Raw genomic sequence first — 14,763 nt, forward strand, 5'->3', positions numbered from 1 at the left:
GTCCCTAGAGTGTGAATGTTGTACATTTGTGTTGGCCCTGTGATGAGGTGGCGACTTGTCCAGGGTGTACCCCGCCTTCCGCCCGATTGTAGCTGAGATAGGCTCCAGCGCCCTCCCCCCCCCCCCCCCCCCCCCCGACCCCAAAGGGAATAAGCGGTAGAAAATGGATGGATGGATGGTGTATTTTAAGGTAAAAAAAACCCAAAAAACTGGCAGCTCAGTGGGCAGCATTTGACTGTCAAAATAAGAGTGTTACTGTCGTTCTCATACACGTGATGGTAAATACTAAAGTCCTATCTTTTTTCAAATGACAGTAATGTACTGTAAAACAACCATACACGTGATGGTAAATACAAAAGTTGTACCTTTTTTCAATTTACAGTAATACACTGTAAAAACAATGATTGAATATTTGAAGGTAAAAAACCAAAAACATTGGCAGCTGAGTGGGCGGCATCTGACTGTCAAAACAACAGTGGTACTGTTCTCCATATTTACAGTAATGCACTGTAAACACAATGACTATATATTTTACCCTAAAAAAAATTATAAAAACGAGCATTTTGCTGTAAAAACAGTGACACTGTTTTTCATTTTACAGTAATGCACTGTAAAAACAACTGTAGATTTTACTGTATAAAAAAACAAAAAACTGTCAGCTCATTCGTCAGAATTTTTGAAAAGCAATTTTTCAATTTACAGTAATTCACTGCAAAAACAAAGACTGTGTTTTACGGTAAAAAAAATAAAAAAATAAAAAGCTGGCAACTCAGTCGCCAGCTTTTTATTGTAAAAACAACAGTGGGATCATTTTTCAATTTACAGTAATGCTCTGTAAAAACAATGACTGTATATTTGATGGTCAAAAATCAATTAAAACTGGCAGCACAGAGGGCAGCATTTTACTGTAAAAGCATCAGTGGTGCCGTTCTCCCAATATACAGTCATGTACTGTAAAAACAGTAATAGATTTGATGGTAACAAACAAACAAACAAACAGTCGTCAGAGTTTTTCCATTTCCTGTCATTTGGAATAAAAACCAAGGCAGATTTTAGGATGAAATTGTGGGAATGAAACTGCTGCTAGTGGCAGCCACCTGGAGATGAATGAATGAATGAATGAAGCTGCTGCTAGTGGCAGCCCCCTGGAGATGAATGAATGAATGAATGAAGCTGCTGCTAGTGGCAGCCCCCTGGAGATGAATGAATGAATGAATGAAGCTGCTGCTAGTGGCAGCCACCTGGAGATGAATGAATGAATGAATGAAGCTGCTGCTAGTGGCAGCCACCTGGAGATGAATGAATGAATGAATGAAGCTGCTGCTAGTGGCAGCCACCTGGAGATGAATGAATGAATGAATGAAGCTGCTGCTAGTGGCAGCCACCTGGAGATGAATGAATGAATGAATGAAGCTGCTGCTAGTGGCAGCCACCTGGAGATGAATGAATGAATGAATGAAGCTGCTGCTAGTGGCAGCCACCTGGAGATGAATGAATGAATGAATGAAGCTGCTGCTAGTGGCAGCCACCTGGAGATGAATGAATGAATGAATGAAGCTGCTGCTAGTGGCAGCCACCTGGAGATGAATGAATGAATGAATGAAGCTGCTGCTAGTGGCAGCCACCTGGAGATGAATGCATGAATGAATGAAGCTGCTGCTAGTGGCAGCCACCTGGAGATGAATGAATGAATGAAACTGCTGCTAGTGGCAGCCACCTGGAGATGAATGCATGAATGAATGAAGCTGCTGCTAGTGGCAGCCCGCTGGAGATGAATGAATGAATGAATGAAGCTGCTGCTAGTGGCAGCCACCTGGAGATGAATGAATGAATGAAACTGCTGCTAGTGGCAGCCACCTGGAGATGAATGAATGAATGAATGAAGCTGCTGCTAGTGGCAGCCCCCTGGAGATGAATGAATGAATGAAGCTGCTGCTAGTGGCAGCCACCTGGAGATGAATGCATGAATGAATGAAGCTGCTGCTAGTGGCAGCCCCCTGGAGATGAATGAATGAATGAATGAAGCTGCTGCTAGTGGCAGCCCCCTGGAGATGAATGAATGAATGAAGCTGCTGCTAGTGGCAGCCACCTGGAGATGAATGCATGAATGAATGAAGCTGCTGCTAGTGGCAGCCCCCTGGAGATGAATGAATGAATGAATGAAGCTGCTGCTAGTGGCAGCCACCTGGAGATGAATGAATGAATGGAACTGCTGCTAGTGGCAGCCACCTGGAGATGAATGAATGAATGAATGAAGCTGCTGCTAGTGGCAGCCCCCTGGAGATGAATGAATGAATGAAGCTGCTGCTAGTGGCAGCCACCTGGAGATGAATGCATGAATGAATGAAGCTGCTGCTAGTGGCAGCCCCCTGGAGATGAATGAATGAATGAATGAAGCTGCTGCTAGTGGCAGCCACCTGGAGATGAATGAATGAATGAATGAATGAATGAATGAATGAATGAATGAATGAATGAATGAAGCTGCCAAGTTAAATCAGGATGTTTTGAAGCTGCTGCTAGTGGCAGCCCCCTGGAGATGAATGAATGAATGAATGAAGCTGCTGCTAGTGGCAGCCACCTGGAGATGAATGAATGAATGAAGCTGCTGCTAGTGGCAGCCACCTGGAGATGAATGAATGAATGAAGCTGTTGCTAGTTGCAGCCACCTGGAGATGAATGAATGAATGAAGCTGCCAGGTTCAATCAGGATGTTTTGAAGCTGCTGCTAGTGGCAGCCACCTGGAGATGAATGAATGAATGAACGTTGTCTCCAATGTTTACGAAAAACGCGCAGGTGAGATCTGGTAGAGACTCACAGGCTAGCAAAAAGGTATGTTCGTGAAAGAGCACATTTTCATTAATGTTTACGAAAGCCCGATTGTTGGTTTTGTTGAAGACGTGTCTGCCATGTTTACAGAAACGTGCATCAGGTTTGTTGCCGACCCTGAAGTGTGCTCGGTTTTTACATAAAAAACAAGCAGGCTAGTTCCGATGAAGAGTAAAATGTCTTTGATGTTACAAAACAGTAGCGGTTAAACTGAGGAATAAACTACCTTCGATTTGAAAAAAAATGCGTACGTTAGGTTGAGCTAGGACTCTTTAACGTTGTCTCCAATGTTTACGACAAACGAGCTCTGGTAAAGACTCACAGGCTAACAGACTAAAATGCGTACTGTAAAAATGCGTACGTTAGGTTGAGCTAGGACTCTTTAACGTTGTCTCCAATGTGTACGACAAACGAGGTCTGGTAAAGACTCACAGGCTAACAAAAATGTTAATAGCAGAATTGCATCTGTGTTTATGAAAACCTGTACGTACGCAAAGATGTGTTGAGGACTAAACTATGTTTGACGTTGACACTAAAGGACTAAACTATGTTTGACGTTGACACTAAAGGACTAAACTATGTTTGACGTTGACACTAAAGGACTAAACTATGTTTGACGTTGACACTAAAGGACTAAACTATGTTTGACGTTGACACTAAAGGACTAAACTATGTTTGACGTTGACACTAAAGGACTAAACTATGTTTGACGTTGACACTAAAGGACTAAACTATGTTTGACGTTGACACTAAAGGACTAAACTATGTTTGACGTTGACACTAAAGCATGTTAGATTCATTAAAGACTTCAAAGTCACTTGAAAATTTGCAAAATGTAAATCAAGAGTTATGGACGGCTCAATATTTTTAACAAAAAATTACAGTAGGTTCATTGATGACTTAAATTGTCATAAGTTTTACATAAAAACACGTACGTTAGGTTTGTTGACGACTAAATTGTCTTCGATGTTATAAAATTAGTAGAAGTTGAACTGAGGAATAAACTATTTTTAATTAGAAAAAATATGTACGCTAGGTTCATCAAGGACTCTTTGACATTGTCTCTAATGTGTAGGGAATACAAATAGGCGAAGTCTGGTAGAGACTCACAGGCTAGCAAAAACATATATTCCCTAAAGAGAACATTTTCATCAATGTTTAGGAAAAACTAACGTTCAATTAAAGACGTAACCCTCTGCCATGTTTACAAAACAATATTTAGGAAAACACTAACGTTCAGTTAAAGACGTAACCCTCTGCCATGTTTACAAAACAATATTTAGGAAAACACTAATGTTCAGTTAAAGACGTAACCCTCTGCCATGTTTACAAAACAATATTTAGGAAAACACTAATGTTCAGTCAAAGACGTAACTGTCTGCAATGTTTACAAAACAATATTTAGGAAAACACTAACGTTCAGTTAAAGACGTAACTGTCTGCCATGTTTACAAAACAATATTTAGGAAAACACTAACGTTCAGTTAAAGACGTAACTGTCTGCCATGTTTACAAAACAATATTTAGGAAAACACTAACGTTCAGTTAAAGACGTAACTCTCTGCCATGTTTACAAAACAATATTTAGGAAAACACTAACGTTCAGTTAAAGACGTAACTCTCTGCCATGTTTACAAAACAATATTTAGGAAAACACTAACGTTCAGTTAAAGACGTAACTCTCTGCCATGTTTACAAAACAATATTTAGGAAAACACTAACATTCAGTTAAAGACGTAACTGTCTGCCATGTTTACAAAACATCCTCATCATCGGCATCGCAGTCTCGGAAGACCATTGATTTCCTGTGCCTCGGAGTCAGGTCTTGTCGCAGCGTCTCCTGTGGCTGTGTAGGCCAATTCGTGAGAGACATTCCCGGCCGCAGATGTCACATATCCAGACCGCTCCCATAGATGTTGCCGGGGTCGCAGAGCCCTGTTTCTTTCTCGTTGCCCTCTTAGCCTCATGGTGTTGGGCCAGGGTGGTTTCTGACTTGAGCAGCCCGCTGCGGAGTGCCTGCTGCCACTGAAGGCGGTCCTGGGCTGCATCTTCCCAGCTGTCGGGGCTGATGACAAAAGACTTGAGGTCTTGTTTGCAGACGTCCTTGTAACGCAGCTGGGGACGGCCAATCTGCCTCTTGCCAGTATTTAGGAAAACACTAACGTTCAGTTTAAGACGTAACTCTGCCATGTTTACAAAACAATATTTAGGAAAACACTAACGTTCAGTTAAAGACGTAACCCTCTGCCATGTTTACAAAACAATATTTAGGAAAACACTAACGTTCAGTTAAAGACGTAACTCTCTGCCATGTTTACAAAACAATATTTAGGAAAACACTAACGTTCAGTTAAAGACGTAACTCTCTGCCATGTTTACAAAACATATGTCAAGCTCACTGAGGACTTGATATTGACTTCAGTCATTACAAAACAGTTGTTGGTGTGCACAAGAACAAATGTAACTTTAAATTACAAAAACATTTGTTGAAAATTAAAATATATTTGGTTTTACAAAAATAATAAAAGTTGAACTGAGGAATAAACGATCTCCAAATTTGAATAGAATTAGATTATGTTCATCTACGACTCTTTAATGTTGGCTCTAATGTTTGCGTAAAACGTGTATGTGAGTTCCGTTAAAAAATCGGATATATATTCTTTATTTGTACAAAATGACAATTAGACCAAGCTTACAAAAACGTATGTTCGTTAATTATTCAAGTTGCCATTCTTGCTCATTTTCTCCTTACAGGTCAGTCAGTTGTCTTATTACTTGTGATAAATGGAAATGTACATTTGGTATGTCAACTTTGTTGTCCAATACAGTCTATGATCTTGTCTACCAAAGATAGTATGTTCCTGCAACCATGGTTAGCATGCTAGCCCAGTCAATGACACGTGGACTTACATGCTAACTTATGCTAGTTAGCATGCATGTCCATGTGTCATCCAGCTAAAAGGACAACATGTATTTAGTACAAATAAAAGCTATCTGGATATGTGTAGTGTCAGTGCTTGTTTCCTTCTCAATATGCTGAGGAAATGCTTCCAACATTAGCACAGCTAATTGCGGTTTGTGGTAGTGTGTGTGCATCAGGCACATATGGTAGTGTGTGTGCATCAGACACATATGGTAGTGTGTGTGCATCAGACACATATGGTAGTGTGTGTGCATCAGGCACATATGGTAGTGTGTGTGCATCAGACACATATGGTAGTGTGTGTGCATCAGACACATATGGTAGTGTGTGTGCATCAGACACATATGGTAGTGTGTGTGCATCAGACACATATGGTAGTGTGTGTGCATCAGACACATATGGTAGTGTGTGTGCATCAGGCACATATGGTAGTGTGTGTGCATCAGACACATATGGTAGTGTGTGTGCATCAGACACATATGGTAGTGTGTGTGCATCAGACACATATGGTAGTGTGTGTGCATCAGACACATATGGTAGTGTGTGTGCATCAGACACATATGGTAGTGTGTGTGCATCAGACACATATGGTAGTGTGTGTGCATCAGACACATATGGTAGTGTGTGTGCATCAGACACATATGGTAGTGTGTGTGCATCAGACACATATGGTAGTGTGTGTGCATCAGACACATATGGTAGTGTGTGTGCATCAGACACATATGGTAGTGTGTGTGCATCAGGCACATATGGTAGTGTGTGTGCATCAGACACATATGGTAGTGTGTGTGCATCAGACACATATGGTAGTGTGTGTGCATCAGACACATATGGTAGTGTGTGTGCATCAGACACATATGGTAGTGTGTGTGCATCAGACACATATGGTAGTGTATGTGCATCAGACACATATGGTAGTGTGTGTGCATCAGACACATATGGTAGTGTGTGTGCATCAGACACATATGGTAGTGTGTGTGCATCAGACACATATGGTAGTGTGTGTGCATCAGACACATATGGTAGTGTGTGTGCATCAGACACATATGGTAGTGTGTGTGCATCAGACACATATGGTAGTGTATGTGCATCAGACACATATGGTAGTGTGTGTGCATCAGACACATATGGTAGTGTGTGTGCATCAGACACATATGGTAGTGTGTGTGCATCAGACACATATGGTAGTGTATGTGCATCAGACACATATGGTAGTGTGTGTGCATCAGACACATATGGTAGTGTGTGTGCATCAGACACATATGGTAGTGTGTGTGCATCAGACACATATGGTAGTGTGTGTGCATCAGACACATATGGTAGTGTGTGTGCATCAGACACATATGGTAGTGTGTGTGCATCAGACACATATGGTAGTGTGTGTGCATCAGACACATATGGTAGTGTGTGTGCATCAGACACATATGGTAGTGTGTGTGCATCAGACACATATGGTAGTGTGTGTGCATCAGACACATATGGTAGTGTGTGTGCATCAGACACATATGGTAGTGTATGTGCATCAGACACATATGGTAGTGTGTGTGCATCAGACACATATGGTAGTGTGTGTGCATCAGACACATATGGTAGTGTGTGTGCATCAGACACATATGGTAGTGTATGTGCATCAGACACATATGGTAGTGTGTGTGCATCAGACACATATGGTAGTGTGTGTGCATCAGACACATATGGTAGTGTGTGTGCATCAGACACATATGGTAGTGTGTGTGCATCAGACACATATGGTAGTGTGTGTGCATCAGACACATATGGTAGTGTGTGTGCATCAGACACATATGGTAGTGTGTGTGCATCAGACACATATGGTAGTGTGTGTGCATCAGACACATATGGTAGTGTGTGTGCATCAGACACATATGGTAGTGTATGTGCATCAGACACATATGGTAGTGTGTGTGCATCAGACACATATGGTAGTGTGTGTGCATCAGACACATATGGTAGTGTGTGTGCATCAGACACATATGGTAGTGTATGTGCATCAGACACATATGGTAGTGTGTGTGCATCAGACACATATGGTAGTGTGTGTGCATCAGACACATATGGTAGTGTGTGTGCATCAGACACATATGGTAGTGTGTGTGCATCAGACACATATGGTAGTGTGTGTGCATCAGACACATATGGTAGTGTGTGTGCATCAGACACATATGGTAGTGTGTGTGCATCAGACACATATGGTAGTGTGTGTGCATCAGACACATATGGTAGTGTGTGTGCATCAGACACATATGGTAGTGTGTGTGCATCAGACACATATGGTAGTGTGTGTGCATCAGACACATATGGTAGTGTGTGTGCATCAGACACATATGGTAGTGTGTGTGCATCAGACACATATGGTAGTGTATGTGCATCAGACACATATGGTAGTGTGTGTGCATCAGACACATATGGTAGTGTGTGTGCATCAGACACATATGGTAGTGTGTGTGCATCAGACACATATGGTAGTGTATGTGCATCAGACACATATGGTAGTGTGTGTGCATCAGACACATATGGTAGTGTGTGTGCATCAGACACATATGGTAGTGTGTGTGCATCAGACACATATGGTAGTGTGTGTGCATCAGACACATATGGTAGTGTGTGTGCATCAGACACATATGGTAGTGTGTGTGCATCAGACACATATGGTAGTGTGTGTGCATCAGACACATATGGTAGTGTGTGTGCATCAGACACATATGGTAGTGTGTGTGCATCAGACACATATGGTAGTGTGTGTGCATCAGACACATGGTAGTGTGTGTGCATCAGACACATATGGTAGTGTGTGTGCATCAGACACATATGGTAGTGTGTGTGCATCAGACACATATGGTAGTGTGTGTGCATCAGACACATATGGGCTGGTATTTGCTTGGCACAACATAATGCATGACGTGTGTGTATTGACACAGGCTATATGATTGCTGCGTAACGTGAGTTGTCTCATAGAATGTCACTCTGCACTAAAGATGGTGATGTGCGGACATGGAAGAGAATGCAGTGCGTCAGGTTGGATGCAACATGGAGTTATGCTGATCCAAATGTCATTTTACTGTTGCCCTTGGCTTGCCATCAAAGTAGGCCTATGCCATATCAAATACTGTTTATTATATATGAACCTCAGTCATGGAGAGAGTACATCAAAGTATGAAATACTGTATATTATATATGAACCTCAGTCATGGAGAGAGTACATCAAAGTATGAAATACTGTATATTATATACAGTATGAACGTCAGTCATGGAGAGTGGGAGGGGACTAGAGAATTGCAGTAACATTTGTGGCCCCATTACTACATTTGTGGCCCCATTACTACATTTGTGGCCCCATTACTACATATAACACCTTTAAATGTTGAACAATGTTCACGAAGACACGAACGTTGAGTTTGTTAAAGTCCTAACTTTCTGCGATATTTACAAAAGCATACGTCAAAGTCATTGAGGACTTTAAATTGACTTCAGTCACTACAAAATGGTGTTTAGAAAAAAGGTAGGTTAGATTGATGGAATACAAAAGGTTGCTTTAAATGGTGAGCGTGAGTTGCGTGATTGACGAGTCGCTGCTGTCAGCGGGAAAGGAAGCCCACGAGTGACGACTTCAAGTCTTTGCTCATTTAGCGTGGTGGTCATGAAGGTGACGACTTCAAGTCTTTGCTCATTTAGCGTGGTCGTCATGAAAGTGACGACTTCAAGTCTTTGCTCATTTAGCGTGGTCGTCATGAAGGTGACGACTTCAAGTCTTTGCTCATTTAGCGTGGTCGTCATGAAGGTGACGACTTCAAGTCTTTGCTCATTTAGCGTGGTCGTCATGAAGGTGACGACTTCAAGTCTTTGCTCATTTAGCGTGGTCGTCATGAAGGTGACGACTTCAAGTCTTTGCTCATTTAGCGTGGTCGTCATGAAGGTGAGGACTTCAAGTCTTTGCTCATTTAGCGTGGTCGTCATGAAGGTGACGACTTCAAGTCTTTGCTCATTTAGCGTGGTGGTCATGAAAGTGACGACTTCAAGTCTTTGCTCATTTAGCGTGGTCGTCATGAAGGTGACGACTTCAAGTCTTTGCTCATTTAGCGTGGTCGTCATGAAGGTGACGACTTCAAGTCTTTGCTCATTTAGCGTGGTCGTCATGAAGGTGACGACTTCAAGTCTTTGCTCATTTAGCGTGGTCGTCATGAAGGTGACGACTTCAAGTCTTTGCTCATTTAGCGTGGTAGTCATGAAAGTGACGACTTCAAGTCTTTGCTCATTTAGCGTGGTCGTCATGAAGGTGACGACTTCAAGTCTTTGCTCATTTAGCGTGGTCGTCATGAAGGTGACGACTTCAAGTCTTTGCTCATTTAGCGTGGTCGTCATGAAGGTGACGACTTCAAGTCTTTGCTCATTTAGTGTGGTGGTCATGAAAGTGACGACTTCAAGTCTTTGCTCATTTAGCGTGGTCGTCATGAAGGTGACGACTTCAAGTCTTTTCTCATTTAGCGTGGTCGTCATGAAGGTGACGACTTCAAGTCTTTGCTCATTTAGCGTGGTCGTCATGAAGGTGACGACTTCAAGTCTTTGCTCATTTAGCGTGGTGGTCATGAAAGTGACGACTTCAAGTCTTTGCTCATTTAGCGTGGTCGTCATGAAGGTGACGACTTCAAGTCTTTGCTCATTTAGCGTGGTCGTCATGAAGGTGACGACTTCAAGTCTTTGCTCATTTAGCGTGGTCGTCATGAAGGTGACGACTTCAAGTCTTTGCTCATTTAGCGTGGTCGTCTTGAAGGTGACGACTTCAAGTCTTTGCTCATTTAGCGTGGTCGTCATGAAGGTGACGACTTCAAGTCTTTGCTCATTTAGCGTGGTCGTCTTGAAGGTGACGACTTCAAGTCTTTGCTCATTTAGCGTGGTCGTCTTGAAGGTGACGACTTCAAGTCTTTGCTCATTTAGCGTGGTCGTCATGAAAGTGACGACTTCAAGTCTTTGCTCATTTAGCGTGGTCGTCATGAAAGTGACGACTTCAAGTCTTTGCTCATTTAGCGTGGTCGTCATGAAGGTGACGACTTCAAGTCTTTGCTCATTTAGCGTGGTCGTCTTGAAGGTGACGACTTCAAGTCTTTGCTCATTTAGCGTGGTCGTCTTGAAGGTGACGACTTCAAGTCTTTGCTCATTTAGTGTGGTGGTCATGAAAGTGACGACTTCAAGTCTTTGCTCATTTAGCGTGGTCGTCATGAAGGTGACGACTTCAAGTCTTTGCTCATTTAGCGTGGTCGTCATGAAGGTGACGACTTCAAGTCTTTGCTCATTTAGCGTGGTGGTCATGAAAGTGACGACTTCAAGTCTTTGCTCATTTAGCGTGGTCGTCATGAAAGTGACGACTTCAAGTCTTTGCTCATTTAGTGTGGTGGTCATGAAAGTGACGACTTCAAGTCTTTGCTCATTTAGCGTGGTCGTCTTGAAGGTGACGACTTCAAGTCTTTGCTCATTTAGTGTGGTGGTCATGAAAGTGACGACTTCAAGTCTTTGCTCATTTAGCGTGGTCGTCATGAAGGTGACGACTTCAAGTCTTTGCTCATTTAGCGTGGTCGTCATGAAGGTGACGACTTCAAGTCTTTGCTCATTTAGCGTGGTGGTCATGAAAGTGACGACTTCAAGTCTTTGCTCATTTAGCGTGGTCGTCATGAAAGTGACGACTTCAAGTCTTTGCTCATTTAGTGTGGTGGTCATGAAAGTGAGCAGCAGGCAAATCCAGCGTTGGCTCGGCGCTTGCAGACGTAAACGTTTGCCTCTCAGCTCCGGGAAGAAGTGTAAATATTCCCGATAAGCCCAAGTGTCGGCATAACGTGTCACGGGAGCGCCGCCGTCCTGTTTGTTTACAAAGCGGCTGATTGGAATAAACACTTTGATCCTCTCAGCCGTGACAAGTCAAACTGCTAAATGCTGTTTGTTTCTTTTTTTTGCTTTTTTTGAAGTGACATTGAGCCTCGGAGAGCAAATTTGCATTCATTGTGTCACAACAAGAGTGTCGCCTTCCACATGTCCACACAACTAAAACATGCAATCTCAAATGGCTTTCAAGATGTCCACTATTTGAGGACAAAACAAGTGACCAACAATGGCTAACTTTAGTGAAGATGGGATTTATGGAGCCCTTTCTTTAAACCAACCAGTCCTTATTTCTTCACTCTTATTTGATGTCTTTTAGCAACTGCTAGCCGTTATAAGATAAGATGTGGATCACAATCATCTATTTTCATTTACACAAATATTACTGCAAACATTATTCCAAAATATCGGCAATAATTGTATTTTTTTTTTGTTTGTACCTAAGTATTCATTAAGTACCACCATAATGACAACATTAAATACAGTAGTGTAGTAGACCTAAGTATTCATTAAGTACCACCATAATGACAACATTAAATACAGTAGTGTAGTAGACCTAAGTATTCATTAAGTACCACCATAATGACAACATTAAATACAGTAGTGTAGTAGACCTAAGTATTCATTAAGTACCACCATAATGACAACATTAAATACAGTAGTGTAGTAGACCTAAGTATTCATTAAGTACCACCATAATGACAACATTAAATACAGTAGTGTAGTAGACCTAAGTATTCATTAAGTACCACCATAATGACAACATTAAAATAAAGTACCGTAGTGCTCATTAAAAACAAATCAGAGGTTTTATTCAACGAGTAGATTTAATGTTTGTGGTCACTGTAACACTACACACGATTTGAACAGTAACACTGTGTTTAAATATGGGAAATTAAAACAGTGTATTTTAATCAAGAGATTCTTTGGTGTACCACTAGATGGAGCCACAGTTTGAGAACCCATGCCCTGACCTAAAGAACGTTGTAGTTGTGTTAATAACACAGATAAAAAATGCACAAAACAAGTAAGAATAAACTGATATTTTAAATAACATTAAAATAAATATTTTAGGAAATAATAAAAATGTAAATACCAAATGTTTGTGTACATAAGAACAATGAACCATAAAAGTGAATGCAACATAAATGAACAAAATGACTTCAAAATCAAAACAAAATGAAAAAGTAATAGTTTTAGACATATTGTATGTGCATGTTGATCAAAAGGGCTCCCAAACGATTGGCTCTCATGACTCACTTCAAAGAGCCGTTCAGAAGACTGGACTCGTGGGTGAAGACCCCGTCTAAAGTGCATGAGGCTGACACTTTCTCATGGCCGGGCCGAGCAGCGGGGAGCCAACAGGCCCTGGCCCGGAACCTGAACTCACCTCCGTAGTAGCCGTACGCCGCGGGGCCCAGGATGTCCGGGTCCTCCAGCCTCCCACCCAGGGGCCTCATCCTCCTCGGCCCCCTGAAGAAGGCGTGCCTGCGGGCCCCCAAAGCGCTCAACTGCTTCATCCGTCGCTCTTTGGACCTTCGGTTCTGGAACCAAACCTGGAAAAAAAAAAAGAGTTATCAAAGCGAGAGAAGAAATATATAATAATAAATACATTAATTAGCAATCTTACTCTTGCTTTGAATTGTATTGAATAATTATACCTAAGCTACTTAACAACTTTGTCTAATGTGTTGATCACACAATATATTAGCAAGGCTAAGTGGGAATGTTGTCTGTGATGACTGCTGACTTGTCCAGGGTGTACCCCGCCTTCCGCCAGACTGCAGCTGAGATAGGCTCCAGCACCACACCCAAAGGGACAAGCGGTAGAAAATGGATGGATGGAAGGTCAGGCTGATTACAAAAAGAATACTAACCAAATATAACAAGTAAATATACTGTAGTAGAATTTCTGACCTTTGACCTATATTGCATGTCTAATAAGAATGTACGCTCATTTAATTTCTCTTCTATTCTGTGCCAGTGGGACAAAAGTGAATGTTAAGTCGTGCCAACCTGTCTACAGAATGTGTTGACTGTCTAAAGGATTCGAGTTGTTATGGAACAGATAGGGAAAACAAAGACATTGACTCACTAGATAAAAGACATTGACGCATTTAGATAACAAACAATGACGAACAAGAGACATATAAAAAATGGCAGAAGACCGGAACTCGACAGTGATTTTGGCTTGTGTGTGTCTTGTTTGCTCCGGAATAACATGTGGTCTGTCTGCACGGCCAACTTAATTCAACCTGCACTTCTGATAATGGGTAAATACATTTGTTGTACTAAACTACTTGTGTTGCCTGTTTAAGCTTCGGACAATCCACTACACAAATTGGCGTCAGACTGCAACAGGATGGTTTAGAAGCTACAGGTCGACAGCCGCTCCCGCTCTTTCTGTCAGGCAGAAAGTGTGCTGCACGCGCGCATCACAAGGTAAGCGTTTTGCTTAAAGTGTAAACATTTTCTGCCTGGAGAGAGCCGGATCGATAAGACTAATTGCTGAATCTATTTTTGATAAAAGATAGGTTTAGTCAGGTTCTCCAAAAACAACCTGGAATGGGGTAAATTATGGTTGGATTGAGTTGTTTTACATGTGATCATTTGTCTGTGTGTTTGTTGAAAACTTGTGATTTCTTGTTTTTAACATAAGGGGATTGTTGATAGAATTTTGGTGGTTTGGAGTGTTTTTGAAGCGTAGACCATGTGAGACGAAAAATTTCTTTTAACCTCTTCATCCTCTGTCGTTGCTGGCAGAGGATGCTTCTTGCTGCAAGTGCATCAGATTAGTCAGAGTTGGATACAGCTAAATTATAGGCAAGATTTGCTAACTGGTGTGACATTTGGCCCATATAAATTGATGACGTCTATGAAGGTGTGACATATCTGTTTATGTGGAAACTGCAGCGGTGGGAAAAGCCTCTTATAGGTGACCGCTCATTGACTCCGGTAAAGGAGATCAACTGAGCGTATAGCTGTCACGACGAATTTGGAAATTTGCTGCAAATAGACAGGTATTGATCGGGCTGCATATGGTAGAGCTTTGGTGAAACTTGGTGAAACTGTATGGACTGACCAGACACGAGTCTGTAGGATTGCTGGGTGATTTCCAGTGGTCCTA

General features: G+C 41.8%; 1 protein-coding gene across 1 annotated transcript in view; it reads right to left on the bottom strand.

Moving 5' to 3' along the window:
- Positions 1-14,763, bottom strand: part of LOC133655204 (LIM/homeobox protein Lhx5-like) — a 48,126-nt gene that overhangs the window by 2,820 nt on the left and 30,543 nt on the right. The window contains exon 4 of the mRNA XM_062055157.1: positions 13,027-13,192. Coding sequence (XP_061911141.1) covers positions 13,027-13,192 — 166 coding nt within the window. The remainder of the gene's footprint in view (positions 1-13,026; positions 13,193-14,763) is intronic.

Source organism: Entelurus aequoreus, linkage group LG08 (assembly GCF_033978785.1).
Source record: "Entelurus aequoreus isolate RoL-2023_Sb linkage group LG08, RoL_Eaeq_v1.1, whole genome shotgun sequence".
NCBI lineage: Eukaryota > Metazoa > Chordata > Actinopteri > Syngnathiformes > Syngnathidae > Entelurus > Entelurus aequoreus.